The sequence below is a fragment of the Epinephelus fuscoguttatus genome, linkage group LG17 (assembly GCF_011397635.1).
Source record: "Epinephelus fuscoguttatus linkage group LG17, E.fuscoguttatus.final_Chr_v1".
Lineage (NCBI taxonomy): Eukaryota > Metazoa > Chordata > Actinopteri > Perciformes > Serranidae > Epinephelus > Epinephelus fuscoguttatus.
Genome location: NC_064768.1, coordinates 9854537 through 9876440, shown reverse-complemented (window position 1 = coordinate 9876440; position 21904 = coordinate 9854537). Strand labels below are relative to the sequence as shown.

Genomic DNA, 21904 nt, shown 5'->3' with positions numbered 1-21904 from the left:
GTGAACTTGAGATAGAAACAGATCAGATGTTTCCTCCAATTAAGCAGTATTGTTAATACATCCTGCTTCCTTAATGTGAATTCCTTCCACGACAGAATGACTCAGAAGTGTAAAACAAATGTGCATCAGTTAAAGAGGGACAGGCTGTTTTATTCAGTGAGAGATGAGGAGGGATGAGACTTGACTTTAATGTTTGCAGATTTTATTTCACTTTGCAAAGAGTTGCATCACTGTAGAATATTTTGTGGGACCTCTGCACCTGATGACGAACCAGCCACTTGAAACACACTGTTTGTAACTGTGATAAAGTAGATATTTGTATCTTAATTAGGCCACGCTTCTACAGTCTGCATGTCAAAGTATCCTTGGCAAGATACTGCACTCCAAACTGCTCTCAATGGCTGTTCCATTGGTATGTGGGTGCGTATGAATGGTTACTGAGCTGCAGGGGGCATCATGTGTGGTAGCCTCGGCCACCAGAGTGTGACTGTGTGTAACAAGTAACGTTAAAGCACTTACTTGGAAGACTAGAAAGGTGCTATACAAGTGCAGTCCATTTACCATTAAAACAAAACAAAACAAAACAAAAAAAAGACCTGAGGAAAGATCCTCCAATCACAGAGCTTAATTTTGTTGTCTGCTCTACTTGCAATGAGATCAAGTTAAAAGTCCCTCTACAGACATTTTCAAGTGCAAAGCAGACGTATCAGCAATTGTAGTTATGTCTATGTTGTTGTTAGCTTGTAGGCTAACAGGCAGTGGGTGACACAACTTTACTGGTTGTCAAACATGCAATAATAGTAATAACTTATTTAATTATTTTCCCAAAGGAAAACCTTGTGAACATTAGTTTTACCTCATACGATAAAGTTTTCAGTCTGTTCATCTGACTTTAATCATTTTTATTGCAGCAGAATGTAATGCATAGTAGACATAAAACCTGTCAGAAATATGGCATACACCTGACAAACTGGCAGATTTAACACTCTCTACGAGGTCAGATTAAGGGCATGAGCAAATTACTTCATATGCAGTAACCTGCAAACTGAATGGCAGCACCGATGGTAGAAGACTTGTCTGTTACATTGTCATGCTGCATTTTGCACAACCTGATCTCACAGAAATACGTGAAATGACCACGACCTCTTAACACCGCATTCCGTGGTGGCAGCACATAATGGGTTGAAATTACGTGCTGCCACCACGAAAACAATGCCAATGTAAAGTCAATTAGGGTCCTCTCCCGTGGTGGACACACGGATTCCCTGATTCAATCACGTCACGTCAACCTCGTTTTCCTCAATGATATCTTTAACATTCCTGTACACACACAAAAACGCGGAAGTGTCCTTGATAACTCAACAATATGACAGGTTAATGTCAAGGCCATAAAATAAAATAAATGTATTTTGCCAGCTTTTGATAGCGTAGAGCTTTAAGAGCATTGTGCTGTGGGCGGATGGGGCGCGTTCCACTACTGTTTTGTAGCTGCTCTCCGCCGTCTGTGGGCTTCATTCCATTTCAGATTGCCGTCCGTCTACCGTAACTGAATCCAAACGCCACTAATAAATAAATAAATAAGAAGATAAAAATAAGGCTGAGCACGGAAGAACCAGAGAGGAAACACCATCACATGGAGCCATCTGCCCCTGGCAACCCGGCCACGCTCCACTCCACCAGGGGAGAGCGGACCCCAAGCCAGCGCCACAGAACCAGCGGCTGCCCCCTGGTTATACCTCCGACCGTGGCAGCTGTCACACAAACCGCTGCTGAAAATTATACATTTTGATACAGATAGGCTATATACATATTGCAAAACTCTGTAAAAGTACCCCAAAGCATATTTTCATTTCCAAATATTTATTTGAAAACGAAACCATTCATACGGTCAATATAAAACATTTTGTTAGTAATAAAAAACAAATGTAATCTCAGTGTGACCGCGCCAGCCGGCAGGACTGTGGCTGAACCACTTCCAGTGTTCATTCATTCATTCATTCATTCATTCATTCAATCGCGTGTTCAACGTGTGTATAATAATAATATTATAATATCTATAAAATCTTTAATATTATAGACCAAATGTTAATCTAATTATTATTGTAGAATGTATTTAGCAAATCACCACTCTCAACTGGAGACAGCAGCAAAAAAAAAAAAAAAAAGGTATTATAAAAAGCCGACAAATAGTGTTAATTAATTGACGTGAGACATTGAAGATGTCTCCATAGTCTGTAATTTTTTTAATTTTTATTTTTATCATAACTTCTCGGAAATTACTCAAAAGTAGAACATGCTAAAAGTAAATACAATAATAGGCTAAATAGTATCTAAGCAATAATAAAGTGTCTAAACAATAATAAATATTATCTAAGTTATCTATTAGGCTACCATTCCACTCTGTAAATAGATTTTAAAATTTCAATATGTTTTTAATATTATTTTTGCTTATTTCATTATTGTTATTATTGGTTTTACTTTTTAGTATTGTATTGTCTGAGGATGACTCATGTTAGTAACTATCTACAGTAAAAAAGGAAAAAACAAGCAAAGAAACAAACAAAACTCATTTTATACACTGGGCCTTCAAAGTGCTCTCTGAAACTACACCTGGCATGGCTTGTGTCCAAAAAATGAAAAAATCAAACCTTTGTCGTAGAGCTAAACCAAATACATCATTGGAAAGGTCTCAACCTGGAGAGTAACATATGTCAGTATGAAGATTCTGCATGGCTCCTGCTTTCAGCCATTGACCTTTGAACCTTGACCTCAGTGCATGTTTGAGGGCTTATAACTCAGCAACTAAAGGGGGTACAGACATGGGACCAACTGTTATAGAGAGCTCTTGACCTCAGCTATCATGTGAGTGTAGTCAACAACTGTGCGTGCTGTCAGATATGGATAAAATATGGATAAAATTAATTTCCACCCATTTAGAAATTAGATATTTAAAATCTGATTTCACAAATGTGTTTACCATCCCCTTAAAGTCCACAGTGTACTCTCAATTCAGTATTTACAACTTCCAAATCTGGGAAAAACACCTAGATTTTTAAAAAACTACAATTCCCTGGGACCGCGCCATGCAGTTTGATACATAGCAGCAACATAGTTGTAGTTCTTCTGATTTGCAAAGTAGGGCTCTAAATAGGGTTGTAAAAAGATATATCTACTGAATATATCTAATATCAAGTAAAGCCGAACTAGTTATTACACTGCACCTAGATGAACTATGGTAAGAAAAAGTAAAGATGTCGGCTAATTTTCGATATTTTAGCTAATACACTAGAAACGCGCTTTGGGACAGTAGGTTCGTCACGCTTGTAAAATAGGGTTGTAAAAAGATAGATCTACTGAATAAATCTAATATCTAGTAAAGCCGAAGTAGTTATTACACTGCATCTAGATGAACTATGTTAAGAAAAAAAGCAAGGATGTTGGCTAATCGTAGTTATTTTAGATAGTACTCTAAAAACGGCGTTTTTGGGACAGTTGGTTTTTTGCGGCTTGTTGTAAAACAGGGTCGTAAAAAGATACATCTACTGAATATATCAAATGTCTAGTAAAGCTGAACTAGTAATGACACTGCACCTAGATGAAATATGTTAAGAAAAAGTAGGCATGATGGTTCATTTCAGATATTTTAGCAAGTTCTCTAGAAACGGTGTTTTTGGGATTGAATATTTGAATAGGCTATAACAAATATCTAGAACAGCCGAATTATCACGTTATTATCAATATTATTATTGGTGGGAAATTATAATAGAGGAATATATTTGCCGTTTTAATATCAAGAACACTTCCGCGTTTTTGTGTTTATACAGGAATGTTAAAGATATCATTGAGGAAAACGAGGTTGACGTGACGTGATTGAATCAGGGAATCCGTGTGTCCACCACGGGAGAGGATCCTAATTGACTTTACATTGGCATTGTTTTCGTGGTGGCAGCACGTAATTTCAACCCATTACGTGCTGCCACCACGGAATGCGGTGTTAAGAGGTCGTGGGCATTTCACGTATTTCTGTGAGATCAGGTTGATTTTGCAGGAGGTCTGCAGTGTTTGCTCCGGTGTGACTTTCGTGTACTGCTCTAGTTTGGAGAACGTGAGACAGCAGTCACCAGTCCTCTGTAAGATAATGTGCCGTTATAGTCACATATGAATCCACTGACCTTGAAGTCCAGGCGTCACAAGTTAATGCCACCCTTCCTGCTGTACTCAGGTTCCTCAATTTTATGCATCACCGCTCTGTAGACCTTGGGTACGACTGTCGGTGAAAAAACATTGGGACAGAGTCACGTACCTTCCAGTGTTTTTAGCATGTAACAAAAGCCTTTGTTTTCAACAACGCTGTACGGACGCAGATCTTTGCACATGAAGTAGGTGATGGACTGTGTTATTTTCTTCGCGCTCTCAGGGTTGAATGGTAGTTTTGTCAAGCTAAGTGTGTCCAGTGTTGTTTGATTTTTCGGCAGAGCAGGTTTAGCGTTAGCTTGGCTGTTAGCAGCTAACGCTATCTCTGGATGGTGGAGTGTGAGGTGAGCCCTCATGTTCGCAGTGTTCCCAGAGTATTTTATTCTTATATGACACTGCTTGTAAATCGCATGTATCATGCCCAAGTCCTTCTTTCCTTCCATGTTAAAAAATCCAAAATAAGTCCAGTTGTTTGATTTAAACACAAGCCATGTTTCCATCAGCCTGTTTAGATGCGCATCTAGAAGCATCACATTGGAAAATTATGATGGAAACGGCAAAATTTGAATTAAAATCCCCTGATTCGCACAAACTAAAATATGCTCGCTTTAGCCGGGTTTTGGTTGATTCGAAAAAATGTTGATTCACAAAACGGGGGATGGAAACAGTTACTGTATGTTTGAATTAAGTCTGACGTAGCACACCTCTCTCCATGGTGATATCCACACTCCGGGTCGGGAAGGTGGTAAGGCATTTACAAGATGGTTGCCAACCGCCAGAAAACGTAGAAGAAGAAGAAGAATGTGAGACTTGTTTTGTTTCCGGTTCTGCGGAAAACTCGCGCGAGTTCGTAGTTTTCAGTTTTGATGAACGTCCTGTCCAAATGCCGCTGACAGAGACCTCAGCTGACCTCACCAGGAAAAAAAAATATCAGCAACATTTAATTGACTGAAAAACCAATTGATTTTATTATTCTATTAACAAAAGTTGCTTTAAAATGTTTATTTGCACCCCCACCCCAGGTTGCTAAAACCCCTTAATTCACAAGAAGAAAAAAAGCAACCTCATTGTCCCTGATTTTAACTAGAGTTGTGTTTCTGTATATGTAGGCCTATAACTTCCCAGGACCAGCAGCTGCTCCCACATCATAAATGCAAACTGTCTTCCATTAATGTCAAAGGAGCAGAGCTTTGATTTTGCTGGTACTGTGAATGTTTGGCTGCCTGTTTGTCTGGTGGGATGAAGTGTCAGGGGAAAGGTTAACATGAGCTGTTGTTTTTATTTTCACACTGATGTTTCCCATCTTCCCTTCTTTTCTTTCTTGGTTCTCCTCATTTTATCTCTTTCCATCTTTCTCTTCCTCATCTTCTTCCTCTTTCTTCCCCTCCTCCTCCTCCCAGCTGAGTTTTCTCCTGGTACCTGCAATGCAGCACTGGCCTGTGACTGCTTACAGTGATGTCACCCTGTCTGCCATCTCTCCCTTCTGTCTCCTCTCCATTTTATTTTTTACCCTCTGCCTCCCTCTCAGTGTCTCTATGCTTTTATCTCTCTCTCTGTCTCGATCTCTCCTCACGTTTCCCTTTCCATTTTTATGTTCTCTCCCTCTCTCTGTTTTGTTGTTGCCATCCAGCTCTGCCCTTCTGCCGGTTCCTCCCCTTCCCATGTGAGCCCCTGCAGCGTCAGCCAGGCGCTGACATCATTAACATCATCACTATCATCTTCATCCCCAAACCCCACGACTCCAATAAACCCTCTTGCTCTCTCAGTTCTTTTTACTTCAATGTGGCTTCATTATCACGTTGTTTTTAAATCAAAAAACATGCGAAAGCATAAGCACTACATGGCCAAAACTATGTGCACATCACACCCATATGTGATTGCTGAATATGCGATTCCAAAACCATATACATAAATCTGCTGCAATAACAACAGTCACTCCTCTGGGAAGGTTTCCTATCAGATGCAGGGATTTGCTCCCATTCAGCCACAAGAGCATGAGTGAGGTGCAGCACTGATGTTGGGTGATAAAGTCTCAACATGTCACCACAAAGTTGGATACACACTGTCGTCCAAAATCAGTAAGTATGAGTTCTCGTCACTGGAATTAAGAATGTAATCCAATCAGGAAAACCAACTAAATCTGTGTCCACATACTTTTGGCCCTCTTGTGTTTATACACACACTTGAGTTGTCTCTAAAGGCTTAAATGCTCACTCACAAATGTCATCTATCTCACCTTGCCAACATCACCTCATAATAGATGCACTGTGAGGTTGTAGTGAGTCATACTCTGTGTGTGTGTGTGTGTGTGTGTGTGTGTGTGTGTGTGTGTGTGTGTGTGTGTGTGTGTGTGTGTGTGTGTGTGTAGTGAGAGATAAAAGTAGAAAGCAACAGCATCTCCTTGTAGATACAAAGAGGGCACCCAGGCTGAGAGCTGCTACCACCAACATCCTGTGGTATTAAAGGGAACATGTTGCTGCTTTTGGCCCAGTAACTGTGGTTCATGTCTTTACTTGACTTTACATCACTGCTGGTTATTTTCAAAAACATATCAGATGTTTTTAGGTTTCCTCCCTTTCAGGCAGCCACTGGTTATAATGGCTAATGTGTAATAGTGTAAATATGCAAGCAGGGATTATTCTTTAACAGCTTCTCTTTTTTGTGACATTTAGATTCAACAGTTGGCTGCAAGGTCTTTAAAAGGTTCTGTATGGAACGTTCAGAGTGTTAATGTAGCAGCAAACCACCATTTACTTTATAAAGATACAGAGGAGTTATCGCACCCTGGGCAGAGAATAAGCAATGACTGAATAATAAAGATGGACTATGGATCTCTGCTTCCTCCCATTGTACATAAAAAGGCAAAAATATGCAGGATACGGCTGCTGCCATCTTGTGCTGGTGACGCCATTTGGAGCCAAAATCTGCACAGTGGCGATCTCTGTGATATTGAGGTCCCGCTAGAAATGCAGCGATATTAGGGTATACCATGATATGAAAACTGAAGGTTATCATACCCTTAGTGATGGCCAAATGAAGCCTCATGAAGCATTTTCTTTATTTTATAAGCCCACTAGATGGCGCTCTTGGTTTAAAGAGAGAGACTTAAAGAATGGCAATTCAGTGTGCTTTCAACTTTTTGTTGAAGAAATAGTGCCATCTAGTGGGCTCATAAGATGAAGAAAATGCTTCATGGGGCTTCATTTGGCCATCACTACATACCCTGAACATTTGCTTATGTATGATGTTTAAAAAATAAAACACACATTCTTCCATTTAAAAAAAAACAGTTTCAAGTTTCAGTAGGGGTAATAAAACATTTGTTCAACCATAAAGAACCCTTCCTTTTCCTTCCTTGAGGCAGCATTGTGATAAAATAATAATTCCATGTAACCACTAAATTTTCTGAGACTGTTAAAAATCTCATACCATTGCTACCCTTGTTCCCGCCCATACACCCGACCACGAGCAGCACCACTGATCATGAGCACAGTGATAGGCTCACACAGCTGTCAGTCATGTCGCCAAACCTCCGTTTTATAGCATCAAATAACAAATGAATTTAAACTTGAACATACATCAGCACGATAAGAACTTCCTTAAATGGTAGAAACTAATTTTCTGAAGTGTACTTTGAGGTTTTAACTTGGCCCATGTCCCATCAGCTGACATGGAGGGGGCGGGATTTACCACCTATTCTGCAGCCAGCCACGAGGGGGCAATAGAGATGTTTTGGCTTCTCGTTTTAGCTTTCACGCTGTCCTTCTTATTATACACCTGGGAATGAAGTCGCGCTTTGGTTTGTTTTGGTGAGCTGATTCGGCTGCATGTTATGGCCATTTTCCATTGGCATGCTTAGTCACACCCGAGTCAAACCATGCTGTGTTGATTTGTGTTTCCTTCGTCAGTTTAAACATGCCAAGCTGTGCTGGGTAGAGCTAAGATCAGGCCCAAAAAATCCAGCCTTACCCCACCCGAGCCCGTGCATGTTGCATCTAAGCCCGTCCCGGCCCGTCCCTTTAACTGTAATTATGAGCCCTAGCCCGGTTTAAACCCGACATTTTTTTAAGGATATGAACGTGGACATTGAAGGCTGACTCTCGTCTTTCTTTCCATGGCAAGCCTTGGTCATGTGCCTCTTAAGTGTCGAGGTCCCCGTCTTTTTTCTGTCATATACCAGCATCGTGCTGCACTCGGTACACTCTACGAAGCCAACACATACGTTGTCACTGTCAACTACTCACATGTGCATAGCCAGTGGCGCCGTCAACGGGGCGCTCCTAACTGAATCTTTTGGAGTTTGGAGTTTAGTTTGTACTGAAGATATCAGCTTTGTTTTACTGTTTCATGTTCATATTCAGTCGTGTAGGAGTCGTGTTAAGTTACTGCTGATGAAAAATCAAGATTTCCTTATTTTGCTGCTTCACAATAAAAGCTTTTACATAACAAAATAATGGTGGATTTGTATTGTGAAGAACTTATAGGAAATTAAATGTATTTATCACTAAATTAGTGGAACTTTGTTAGCCTGTGGTATCAGTACACTTGTTTTTATTGAAGAAACAGTCACAGTGAGATGTTAGGTGAGGAGCTGCAGACAACAGGCTCTTACTGACCTCTGCAAACAGCTCACCTCCAACAGGTAAACTTCGTTTACCTGCTGTGCTGTGTCATGGAAAAATACTGGCAGCAAAATAACAAGGGACTTAAGCTGTGGATTAGCCTGCTGCTTAAAAGTGTCATCACTCAAGACAAGCTGTCATCAGTTAAAAACGTACCTTCAAGCAGGCAGCCTGTTAAAATGGAGATGTATATCCCTGTCGTCCTGGGCTGACGTGCCAAACCAAACCAAGTCAAGCCAAGCTGGCATGTCTGTGCACTAAGTATGCACATGTGTGCATCCCACTGGCTAGCTCATTGCTGTCACTTAGCACTGCGCTCATACAGTGGTTAACATTGATATCAGGATGGCATTGTCATGGAAGCACAGCGGCCACCGTCCAGTTCCCCCCTGGGTAGAACTGCCAGCACTGTTGCTGTTGTTTAGCACTGTTTATGGAATTAGCACTGTTAGCTGCTAGCCACTGGCTCAGCCAACTCCATGCTGAAAACTGTGTGCAGACAACTGATACACTTTAAATTTTGCATCAAGCCCCTTTAAAGGAATAGTTGACATTTTGGGGAAAGTGCTGTAGTATTTTATGTTAATCATTTTTGACGAGACTTTGATGACAAAATCAGCACTACCATAATGTCTGAGAGTGGTGACTGTTTGCAAGAAGGTGAAAAGAGTCTATGTTGAACCACTTCTTTCAGAGAAAGTCATACCTGGCTATTGGTATGAGGCAGAACAGGACGTAGTGTTACAGAGGGCAGTGTACGTCAGTGTTCCTGTGACGTCCTCGTTTGCTGACATCACAGTTCATGAGTGCAGTGCAGCAGCCGGTCTCCTATGACAGGACAAATGTCAGATAAAAAAACACAAGGGTAAGCGTAATTTATGTTTATTATTCAGATAAACGCTTTGCTACATTTTTAACAAGCTTTTGCCTCATCCAGCAGTTGTGCCATCATCAGTTATACAGACAGCCCAGCTTCTGTGCCCAGTCGAGCTTAATAACACCCAGCAGCCTCACTGCAGAGCCACGTGTTGAGACTGACAAACAGATGAGAATGACGACGACATCAGCTCTCTCACTGTGACACCCTCTTCTCTGCTGTCTCTCTTTAGGCTCCATCACATCTGTGTCAGAGTATCTTTTTGTGTGGCTCTGAAATTAAACCAATTGGATTTTACCCCCCTCATATGTTACATAGACGTTTCACTCAATGCATGTAACCTATTTGACTTGTGTTTTCAACACTGAAATTGTTGGGACTTGTCCCTGTTGACATAGAGGTCATCATCCAGAGATATGGTGTCATAATTTCAGTTCTCCAGCAGCTCCAGCTTAGCAGTGATAGCGTGAAGGACAAAAAGGACAAAAAATGGAAGGAAGCCAAACCAGCTTAGATGATTCATTGATGGTATTTAAGAAAATGCACCAATTCAGTCAAAAGCCAGAGGCACAAACAGGTGTGAAGCATTTTGGTACAAGTAGAAGAGGCAGCAGGAAACAAAACAATTCAATAGATGAAAAATAGTGGAGCATAAGATGAAATGTTTGGTGCGAGGGTGGCACCAGTGTAAAGGGTGTGCATTAATCAAAGGGGATTTCTTTGTACAGCAGCCATTTTAGGACATTTCAGACTCAGCTTGTCAGGCTCAGCTCAACACTGTCTGACTTTGCTTAGCTTGTTTCGGTTTATGCTGAACTTTGTCAGTCTGAGCTGTACTGAATTTTAATGTTAGCATGCTATCATGCTAAGTCAAAGTCATTGTAAAGCAACGTTTATACTTCTGTGGTGAATCAGCACTGTACTATACGGTCCAAGCTCTGTGTAGATGCAAACTTTTTTTTATTTCTTTTTTATTTTATTTATTTATTTATTTTTTAATGCTTGTATCTCCCCTTGGCTCATTCTGTGTCCCCTCTCTAAATTTGGAGGGGTTTTTTTGTTTGTTTTTTCTCAGCAGCAGTTTGTAACTGGCGGAGTGGATAATTGATCTTCCATATCTGGTGATGGTCACTGATATCCAAAAGTGTCTGGCGGGTGTACTGAATGTTCGCAGAACCGATAGTGCACGAACAGGCAAGAAGTTATAAAGGAGGCAAATTTTGTAACCTTACCTTTGGTAAATGTTGCTGTCGTCCCTGGCTTCATATGAGTAGAGGGAATGTCTGCTAGCTATTAGGCTAATTAATGCTATGTAAAATGTCATAGGCTTATGCTAATATCATTACCATGTTGTGTATGTGGGGAAGATGTGTCTGTAAACCTTGTAAGTTATAATGAGGCCGAATTTTGTCGGTTTGTTAAATGTTGTTGCTGTTGAGCCATCTTTTATGTGTGTTTGGTGTGTGTTAGTGTAATCAGTGAAACTTTACTGCACTTCACAGAAACACAGCACAGTAAGCATACTAGCATTTTGGAGGTGTAATTGCAGAGGAGCACTGACACACCACCACACAAGTATAAATTCTCACAATGGTGTAGGTTACATATGTAGGCTATTGCATAGAGGGAAAGTCAGGGCACCACCAAAGTATGGATATGTGAAGTCGATATGTCGGATTAATGTCGTGCAAATACTGACCACATTAAATACATTATTTTTCAATATAAAATTAAGTGTTTTTCACTCTCAGTTACGTTCATTCAGTCACAGCTGCTCTGTTTTCAGTGCCACGGCAATCTCTGTCCTCATGTTGTCTTATGTAAAAATGATTCTTACAAGTTTCATGCTGTGAGGTATAATTTTAAATATGGAGAGAGTACTGATATTGGATTACTATTCTGCATAATCAGAGAGCTTGAGTTGAGCTATTGGAATTGGTATCGAGCGAAAAATTTTGATTGCTGCTTAGGTTGTCAGCGATACTGTATCGTATTCATATATTCAGTGATTAACGATCTAATATTAAAGGCCTTTATTTTGACATTCCCAAAGAACGCCTTTTCCATCCAAGCACATCTCCCTAAACATACATTAAGCTAGTAGTAAATTAGTTACTCATGAGAATATGTTAAGTAAAAAGGGTAGGTATAATCAGCTTCAGCCTACTCCTGTTCACTCTGTATTATTTGTTTTTCCTTTCAGTTTAATGCCTTGATGTTATTTATTCTTTATTGCGTGCATTGTTCTTGGAATATTGTTAACAAGGACCAAAATAAGTTACCACTAACTTACTAACACTCAAACAGTGCTAGTGGCCTAGCACCAGGCAGATAATGGCAAGCTGCCAAGAAAAAGATGATGAAGGTATTTCCAAATCCAAATAGTATTATGGCAGACTTTGTGACATCAGCAAATGTTGTGTCATTGGCCAAAGACTAACTTGGTGCTGTGATGAAACTTGTGATGTCCACTAGTAATTAGTGCATCCCTACACCAGAATAATTAGGATTCAGTCTCTGGACCAAGAGTGTTTAAACCAAATGTCATTCCAGTCCCAGATACATTCCCATCAGTTGTTACGGAGATATTTTAGTCTGGATAGAAACGCTGGAGAGACCCATCAATCCACCTGTTGCCTTTTTATGTGTTACACTGCTAATGTGGCTAAAAACAGAAGTGGTATCTTTTGTCACTGTCACTCTGCGTGTGTTATTTTTTAATATTTCTATGAGCTCATATTTATGTTTTTCCCTGAGAATGATCACATTATATCAGAGGGACAATCATTCAGAAAAAGAGTAGCATTTCAGAACGCACATAGTCCTACGCTTTATTTACCCCTTCATTGTTACAGCATGCTCTTCGTGCTGTTCATGCTCAACATGCACACTGCATGGTCTCTGCTTATGTAACACCTGCTGAGTAATGTAGGAGGTGCCTTGATGCTGCTGCACAGTGTGGGTCAGTCAGGTACTCGTGGTGGGTTTTGCCTTAAAGCTGCAGAGAGGAAGATCAGGAGTTAACACAGGCTGAAGATCAGGCCACGATTACGTGGGGCCAGCATGACAACCAGATTATTGTTGCTTCGCTTATTGGTGTGAAGTCAGCTGAAAGATAACAATATAAAAGATGACACACAGAAAATAAATGAACAAGGAGAGTGAAGTTTGACTTCATATTCACTGACAAGTGTGCTGAAAACACCTGTGCTACTGGGCGCAGGTTGTTTCAGCGTTTGGAGCAATCTGTATGTTTTGTGAACTGATTTGTCTGGGTAATTCTCTGTATAATTACATTCCTCCTGTCTGTGTGTGTTTTGTAGATGGGAGGAAGAGTACACAGCCAGAATGGACCTGCAGGAGAAGGTGGCTGAACTCGAGGAGGTAAAGTGACATTAAAAATATCATCAAACTGCTTCACTTCAGAACTCCATTACGATCTTCTCACTTTTTCTTACGATCAGCTTTTGATTGTTGCCACATTTTCCTGTCTACAAAATCCTCTTCATCTTCTCTAGCGTTTCTGAACCAATCTCAGCTCTTTTTCCTTAAAGCATAATGAATGATCCAAGGGATAAGAACGCTTTGTGACAGGAAGCAACAGGCTTTATGGGAAATGTCGTCTTTATTTTGAAATACATCAAGAAAGTTTGATGTAACAAGAAAAAAGTCATTAACATCTGTAGAAAACTGTCCTACAGATATTCTTTTTTATGATTTGATTGAAGGCAATCAGGGGTCTGATCTATAACTGCATCTTCAGTTAATTTAGGTTAGATGGAAAATCACATTATCCGGAGGTTGAAATATATAAACCCTCTGACGGTAAAACAGATTGCACAGTTACAAGAACCACTTTCCTACTCATCTAATCTATATACTTAAGACATAACCTGTGTGTGTGTGTGTGTTTTCCAGGACCTGCAGGAGAGCGAGGTGTGTCAGGACGAGCTGGCTCTGAGAGTGAAGCAGCTGAAGGCCGAACTCGTCCTCTTTAAAGGACTCGTTAGCAATGTAAGTCGACTCTGTGCTGTGGGTTAGCTTTGATTTTTAAATAGGAAAGATTTCTGAAACTGACCAAAAGATTCAGGATTCCACAATATTTTTGAAAGTATGTCTTTTGATTCACAGTCATTTCCCTCAGAAAGGTTGTTAGGTCAGGTGGCAAGTATCTTTATTAGACAGGGCTGGCACCGGACAGTGGCCCAGTGTCTTTTTTAGGGGTGTAACAGTAAACATAATTAGTGTTTTGATATGCTTGATATTTTCAGTACAGCTGAGAAAACAATACCTAAAAGCAGAAGATAATCTTTTTTCATTTATTTGAAAAAAAACTTAACATGTAACTGTAGGTAATTGGCCACAATTCAAATAAATAAATAATACAAATGTAATGTAGTGCTCCATTGTAACACTCTGACCTTCCTCCTGAAATGCAGATTGCAGTTGCCATTTATACAGGCAGTAACCACAGACTGACTAAAATGTGCTTGTGAAGATACATTGTGACAGGCCCCAAGCACTCTGACAATTTGTAATACTGAAGACTTTCCTTTTGAGTCGAGCATATTCTTAACTGAACACACCACAAATCTAAATAGTATATATGTTGGTTCACATACACATGCATGCATTGATGGATATTTCTGTGTTATCACACAGAAAAAATCATTCACTCTGTAATGTTGTGATATAAGATGATGAAATGAAATAAATACTGATTTAACATGACCAGATTAATGACCATTTCTGCTGCCCTCCCTCTTTGTCTGTAGTTTACTAGTGAGGCTAGCTAGCTAATGTTAGTCAATGTGAAAATAGCAACTTTAAAAGGCAAAAAACAGTAACATTAGTTAAACTAAACACTCTCTTGAGGGTAAAGAACATTGGGCCTCAGTTACCAACCGTGCTTAAAGGGGAACTAATGTTTTTTCAACCTGGGCCCTATTTTCCGATCTACTTTTGTCTAAATGAGTGATAGGATGTTCAATATTTGACATTTCTCCAGTACGAAGCTAGGGCTGACCCGATTTTGACCAACTGGATCTGGATGAGCCATTTGAATTTGACGACTGCCTGTATTTATTTGAACACCGAGTACACAGACATACAAGGATGCAGAGCTCATTGAAACTGAAGAGCGGACGAGGAGAGAGAGCAGTGCTACTTAGGTAGCACATATACTAGAATTGCAACAGGCAGAGGAACATATCTGAATCCAGCTAAAGGTAAAGACAGACTTTCATTTCTCCTTTCCGTTATGTTGTCGGATAATTATACTAACAATCCGAGCCTATCTGTGTGAAAAAATGCACTCTTAGTGGACGTATTTTGACATTGTTTGATGCTGTCTGAGTGTCCTATTATTTAATATAACACACGCTCATGGGCTGCAGGCAGGTCCGCCCTAGCTTGGTACTGGAGAAATGTCAAATATTGAACATCCTATCACTCATTTAGACACAAGTAGAATGGAAAATAGGGCCCAGGTGGAAAAAAACATTAGTTCCCCTTTAAGAAGAAATTTGTTCTTAAAACCTTCTTTTACAGTTTTCAAGAAGATTCTGACATTCACCAGTGTTTTCTTATTTGGGATTTGTTCTTAGGTAAGAACATAGTTTACATCTCTTGACTCTGTCCTCAGTCCTGACCGTTGTGCTACTATAATTCCTAAAGTTTACAGGTCGGGTGGTTGAATGACATGTACTTTTAGCATCCCATGGATCTTTTAGTGTCATTTTATATCCACTCTTGGTACTCCAACCTCCTCAGGCTTGAATCAGTTGACTTGATTCTCTCAACTTTTGTTCTTCTTTAATTTCTGAGTGTGCACACGGCCCTGCAGTCTAATGCACTTTTATGGGGATTTGCGGGGAGTTTACCTATGCTAATTAGGATTAACTGGCATGTGCTGTCAGTGAGGACAATTGGATTTATCATTAGCCTATAAGAATACAGGTGATAACAATTCTGCCATATAACAAGATGTTGTGAATCTGACGTAGACATTTCTTTGGACTTTTGTAAAGGACAAAAACTTTGAAATTGGTGAATGAGGCTCATTGATCTCAGTCCTGGTGTTTTCCTTTTGTGCGTTCATATTTCACCCAAAAGATATCACTGTTGTGTTTCTAAGGATGCCACCCCACTGTAACTGTAGTTAAACATATTAAAAATACATTTAAAAAAGTCCCTGATGCTTAGGCCAAGCGGGAGTTCAACTAAGGGCAGGTGGGCAGCCTGGCTCACATACAATGGTGCAAACCCTGCATTTAGTGTTTGTTTGTTTTTGGTTTTTTTTTCATTTTGTTTTGTTTTTCATCTGTTCAAATCTTATTTTATAAGCTCTGATGACAGACAGTTAGGGTGTACTGGCAGAGTGCATACTACATCAGTGGGATGTAGAAAACAGGTGTTTGGTCAGGGTGCACCATTAAAGGTCATTGACAGGGTGATGACTTTTCCTGTAGGTACAAAATGCTGGACATCTTGCTGAGTCATGAGAGAAAACATGACTAAACAAAACAGATTTTTTTGATGACTGGAAAATAAGAATCCTTGATGTCTTCATCAGAACCTGTCAGATCTGGACAGTAAAATCCAGGAGAAGGCAATGAAGGTTGACATGGACATCTGCCGCCGCATCGACATCACCGCCCGCCTCTGCGATGTCGCCCAGCAGAGGAACTGCGAGGACATGATCAACATGTTTCAGGTATGTTTTTAGTGATAAAAGATATCCTCAACAAATCATCCACTTTCACTGCACTACACTTAACATGTCTCCTCCCAGCAGGTGGCCACACCCCCCTCCACTATGAGTGGCCGGGCCAGGAAACAGAGTGGGCAGTCAGCAAAGGGTGCGGATGGAGACGAACTGAGCATGTCCGAAAGCGAGGGAGGCGGGGCTAAAGATGAGGAGTCCTGCAGCACGTCGGCCAATCAGATCAATGAGCAGATGCAGAGGATGCTGAATCAGCTGTTGGTGTTTTGGCCATAAATGTTTAAACATATTAAATCATGTAGTCGACTTGTCTAATGTGTGTGTGTGTGTGTGTGTGTGTGTGTGTGTGTGTGTTTGTGTTTGTGTTAAGGAGGGAGTGTGAGTTTGAGGATGACTGCGACAGTCTGGCCTGGGAGGAGACGGAGGAAACTCTTCTGCTGTGGGAAGATTTTCCTGGATACCCACTGGGAGTGGAAACACAGGGAGAGGTGCGTACACACACATGATTATTCACTTACTTGGAGTAGCCTTCAAAAAGATTTGAAACTGAAAGAGTTGGTCTCTCTGCCTGATTTTTAAGTTCTCATGAGTACATAGGTGAATGAATCAGCTAGTACTTGTCATTGTGTTTAGCTATTTTAATACTTCTTCATCTTATTGCATATCCTCTATGTTGTTTTGGTTGTGGTTATTGTTGTTTTTAACTTTATCTATTGCCGCTCTCTTGGCCTGGTTTCCCTTAAAAAAGAAGTCATTGATTTACCTGGACAGACATGGGTTAAATAAGAATAAAATGAATACATTTCACTTAGTGTTACAGATTTTAAGGTCCAGTGTGTAGGGTTTAGGGGGATATATTGGCAGAAATGAAATATAACATACCAAGTATGTTTTCTTTAGTGTATAATCACCTGAAAATAAGAGTTCTTGTGTTTTCGTTACCTTAGAATGAGCTGTTTATATCTATACATGGAGTGGGTCCTCGTCCACTGAGATCATCATGTTGCACTGCCATGTTTCTACAGTAGCTTAGAAGGGACAAACCAAACAGTGACTCTAGTTAGGGATGTTTGTGTTTTAGTGTTGGCCAGTGTAGTTAAGCCCCTCTGTGACAAGAAGTACAGCATTGTACAAACACTGATTGGTAACATGAAACTGCTTCATTCAGTGTTTTACTGATTTAATTCACTGGGTCCATTTGTCCTCCTCAAGGTCTAGATCTTAAGTCATTAGAGAAAAACGGAGAGCACACATTAACAGGTGCTAGGCTAGTGGCCCATCTACGACATGCAGAACAGCATCAGAAAAACACTGAAACTGCTTTACTCAGTGTTTTTACTGGCTTTATATATCTGGTCTGTTTGTTTTAGAGAGGAGGAGACCCTGTGGATAATCCAGCTCCTGGTATAAAAAAACAGTCCTTAACTTGACCACTGAATGAATTCTTTCAGGAGAAGTTTCAGCTGGTTGCTCTCTGTAATCCTCACCACTAGATGCCACCTAATCCTACGCACTACTCCTTTTAAATAACACTGAAAAACCATTTAAATGCAGCACTTTAATGTTTGTCCCCATTATTTACAAGTTTCAGTCAAAGATCTGAGACTTTCTTTATGCACACAAAAGACATTTCTCTCAATATTGGTTGCAGATTTGTTAAAATCTGTGTTAGTGAGCACTTCTTCCATCCACCTGACAGGTGTGGCATATCAAGATGCTGCTCATTACTACACAGGTGTGCCATTGGCTGGTCACAAAAACTCACTAAAATTGACTTAGTTCTACTGTTCCAACAATCATCAACTCTAGTTTGGTTGAAATAAACTCTCAATTCACTGAGTTAGATATGAAAATATGTCCTTGTTGTCTCTCTCTGCCATTGCTGGCCAGCTTTTTACGAGTCCTCTAACGTTATCCCCACCACTGGCTACTGCCTTCTTTCTCAACTTCGCTGCCAGTTTCATCAGTAAAGACTGACCTCTAGTGGCACGTATATTAGAAAGATGAGCATCTGTAATTGTGATTATATTAAAAATCATACCGTATGCATGAATACAGTGGTATACCATAAATACTGTGATACCGCCGACTAGCCCACTTTCTGACCGTCACGTGTAAAAGCTTTAAAAATAAGTTACGACTGAAAATACCTCAAAAATATATAAATTAATACTTTATTTGATAAAACTGCATTATAAAGTATAACGATTTCAAACAGGAACATGATAACTGTTACCCCAATATACTGAAATATGAATCTTTAAAAACAACAGATACTGAGAGGTCAAACTGCCTTTAATATGTGAACACTCTACAACAGAGAAGCACTGACAGAACAGGAGTCACCCAGGTGGCAGCCACCATCAGTAGCACTTAATGTAGCTCACAGTGACTCATCCACCTCTGTACAGATCTGTTTTCCCACCGTCAGTAAAGCCACTGGTGTTTCCTGTCGGGGGCAGCTGTTTCTCTGTCCTACTTCTCTGACCTGGTGGACATTTGTTTTTGAGTTCAGTCTGATGACACTGATGGTTGGAGTCTATCCTGGTGACCTGTAAGCTGTTGTTGATTGAATTAGCCAGAGAGTCTGAAGACCTGCTGAGTGCAGAGCTGAAAGAGGCCAATGCAGATTAAAAGACCTTCACACACCTGTGGTGCACTCACACTGTGTTTTCTTGCTTATTTTGACTGCTTGGGCCTCAGTCTCTTCAGGACTGTGTGGTTTGAGGTGGATTTTATTAGCCTATATTTTAGTGTTTACATTATTCTGTCCACTCCTACTTATACTATTTTTTATTATATTTAGTGTTTTGTTTAAAAGGTTGTCAGCTAACATGAACTCTGGGGATGTTGGCTCAGCTCACTAAGATTTAAAGGGATAGTTCAGATCTTTTGGGGTGGGGTTGTATGAGGTACTTTTCCTTAGTCGTAGATTACCTACAGTAGATGTCTGTCGGAATGCTCCCAGATTGGACAAGCAGTGGGAGTCCTATATTAGCCATCTAAAAAGTCTATATCCATTTAATTTACACCATGTTGAGAGTATTTTCAAAACTTTACTTTTCCGTCCAACAGCCCGTTCTAATGAGGAAGCCGTTAACAGCTGCAGTTCCCCATCTATGCTCTCGTCAGTGTCACTAGACTCCATTGACAAAATCAGTAAATTTGGCTTGCTGAACACGAGAGCTGTTGGTCTACCGCTGCCCTGATCAGTTAGTAGTTTGTGTTATTGTGTGACTCTGCTGAATCCAAACTAACCCTTTCAAAAGCCAAAGTCACAGAGTAACAGAAACAAAGTGCCTGATAGAAGCAGCGGTACACCAGCAGCTCCTGTGCTCAGCAATGTTAAATCGCTGTTTTTCTCAATGGAGCCTGGCTTTGAAAAGAGCAATGTAACAGCTTCAGTCCCCTGTCTAAAATCTGACGGCAAGGCAAAGCAGTGAAAATATTCAAAATATAGCATACACTGAAAGTGACAGTGATTTTTTTAGGTGGCTGAAATATATTTTTCTGCTGCCCCATCTGCAGCAGTACATTTCCTAGCTTCGCTGTCAGACTCCAGCCCGCTTCTTCAAACTGGGGGCGAACCAACTCCCCTCTTCTTTCTGTAATACAGTGACTATTGATAAAAACCTCATACAGCCCCATATCAAAAGATCCAAACGGTCCCTTTAACAGAAGCCCTGTCCCTAGAAAGTATTGATGACTGATGACACCTGCAGCTCAACATTGGCTGTATCTGTGCAAATGAACAGTATTTTTCTCTCTTTCTCTTTTCCCAACATACACTTACTGCATCCAGCTGCAGCAGCAGGAGGAGTCCATTGAGGATGTGATAAAAGACACAGAGACTCTGTTCAAATCCAGAGAGAAGGAATACCAGGAGACCATCGACCAGATTGAGGTGAGTGCGCTAATCAGAGCTGAAGTGAATTCATGTGATGATTGTATGTTTCTTGTCAAAATGCCCCTGGGGAGTCTTACTTCACGTCTACCTTGATTTTTTTTTATGCACACAGGCTTGTTCCTTTAACTTTTTATTAAAGAACCATATTTTTCTGGCACATTTTTACTACCCCAGAACCAGGGGTGCCCAAAATGGCTCGTATGACTTGGCCACTCTGTGGTATATAAACTATTGATTGGTGTAATTAGGGATAATAGTGTGAGTAATCTTAATTTGTGGAGTGTGTTTTCTGCCCTGGTCAGCTGGAACTGGCCACAGCCAAGAAGGACATGAACCGTCACCTGCACGAGTACATGGAGATGTGTTCAATGAAAAGAGGGCTGGACGTTCAGATGGAGACTTGCAGGAGACTCATCACACAGAGTGGAGACAGGTAACACACACACACACACACACACACACAAACAAGAAAACGAAACCAACCACTAGAAACAGAGGAGGAAAATGTCAGAGAGTGAATGATATGACAATAAGCACTCAGTTGCAAGTTATAAGGTACACCAAGCTGGAACTGGGGCAGTTACTGTCATTAAGGTTAAATGTAAGGTCATATATAAGGCTCAATGTTTTTGCCTCATCGTGTGAGATTTTTTTAAGTTTATATCTTGAATAATAATCTAAACTTTAAAAATAACAATTTAATTCAGTTTTCTTCATATAAGTTAATCAAATGCTGAGATATAGGCCTCTATTTCTTACATCCCTTAAATCAAGAAGGCCTTGCAACCCTGTGTTTGGCTTTGGCGACACCTGTCAGACATTTGTGTGAAACTGTGTTATAATTGACACATGAATTTTTGAGTTATGGCCAAAAATGTATTTTTGAGGTCACAGGGACCTTTGACCTCCATACTCTAATCAGATTATCCTTGAGTTCAAGTGGACGTTTGTGCCAAATTTGCAGACCAGATGTACAGACAACCCAGACACATAATACCTCCAGCTACGACATCACCAGCTTGTCAGGCTGTTGCTGTAAAGACATTTTCCTTGCAGGTGGCTCAACAGCAGGATGTACGGTACTACAGCCTTTTGCAAATTACTTAATTTAATCTGATTGCAGTGCTTTATAAATGAGCTTTATTAGGTACAGTATGTTGTTTGCCATTTAAATGGCAAAGATAGCACAGTTTTAAAACAAATTAAATACTTGTTAGTTTTTAAATGAAGAACACATAAGGGCAATGAGGCACTGTAAATGGCGCAGTGTTTTTTCATCACACGCTTTTATTGCATTTGGTTGTTATGATACTGAATATTCACTGGAGTAAAAATGCTCTGATGAAAGTAAGGCCAAAGCGTGTAGGTAGAGAGGACGGACCCACCAGTCTGTGTGGGTTGGGTATTAATTTCTTCTTCATTGTGGTTAATGTTCAGTGACATGACAGTTAGTCTTTGTGGGATTTGTCCCGCATTTGGGTACTGAGATTTGCGAATGCAGTCGCATCAACTTTTTGTTGAAGAAATAGTGCCATCTAGTGGGCTCATAAGATGAAGAAAATGCTTCATGAGGCTTCATT

The 21904-nt window shown here is 40.3% G+C and overlaps 1 protein-coding gene across 2 annotated transcripts in view; it reads left to right on the top strand.

Annotated features, from left to right (window-relative positions):
• Window positions 1–21904, top strand: part of iffo1a (intermediate filament family orphan 1a) — a 32404-nt gene that overhangs the window by 5945 nt on the left and 4555 nt on the right. Inside the window, exons 2-8 of one of the 2 annotated variants that reach the window (XM_049603166.1) lie at window positions 13017–13077; window positions 13612–13707; window positions 16268–16408; window positions 16490–16674; window positions 16788–16905; window positions 20220–20321; window positions 20627–20757. In XM_049603166.1, coding sequence (XP_049459123.1) covers window positions 13017–13077; window positions 13612–13707; window positions 16268–16408; window positions 16490–16674; window positions 16788–16905; window positions 20220–20321; window positions 20627–20757 — 834 coding nt within the window. Of the gene's footprint in view, window positions 1–13016; window positions 13078–13611; window positions 13708–16267; window positions 16409–16486; window positions 16675–16787; window positions 16906–20219; window positions 20322–20626; window positions 20758–21904 lie in introns of both variants that reach the window. The other variant, XM_049603165.1, reaches the window with a different exon arrangement.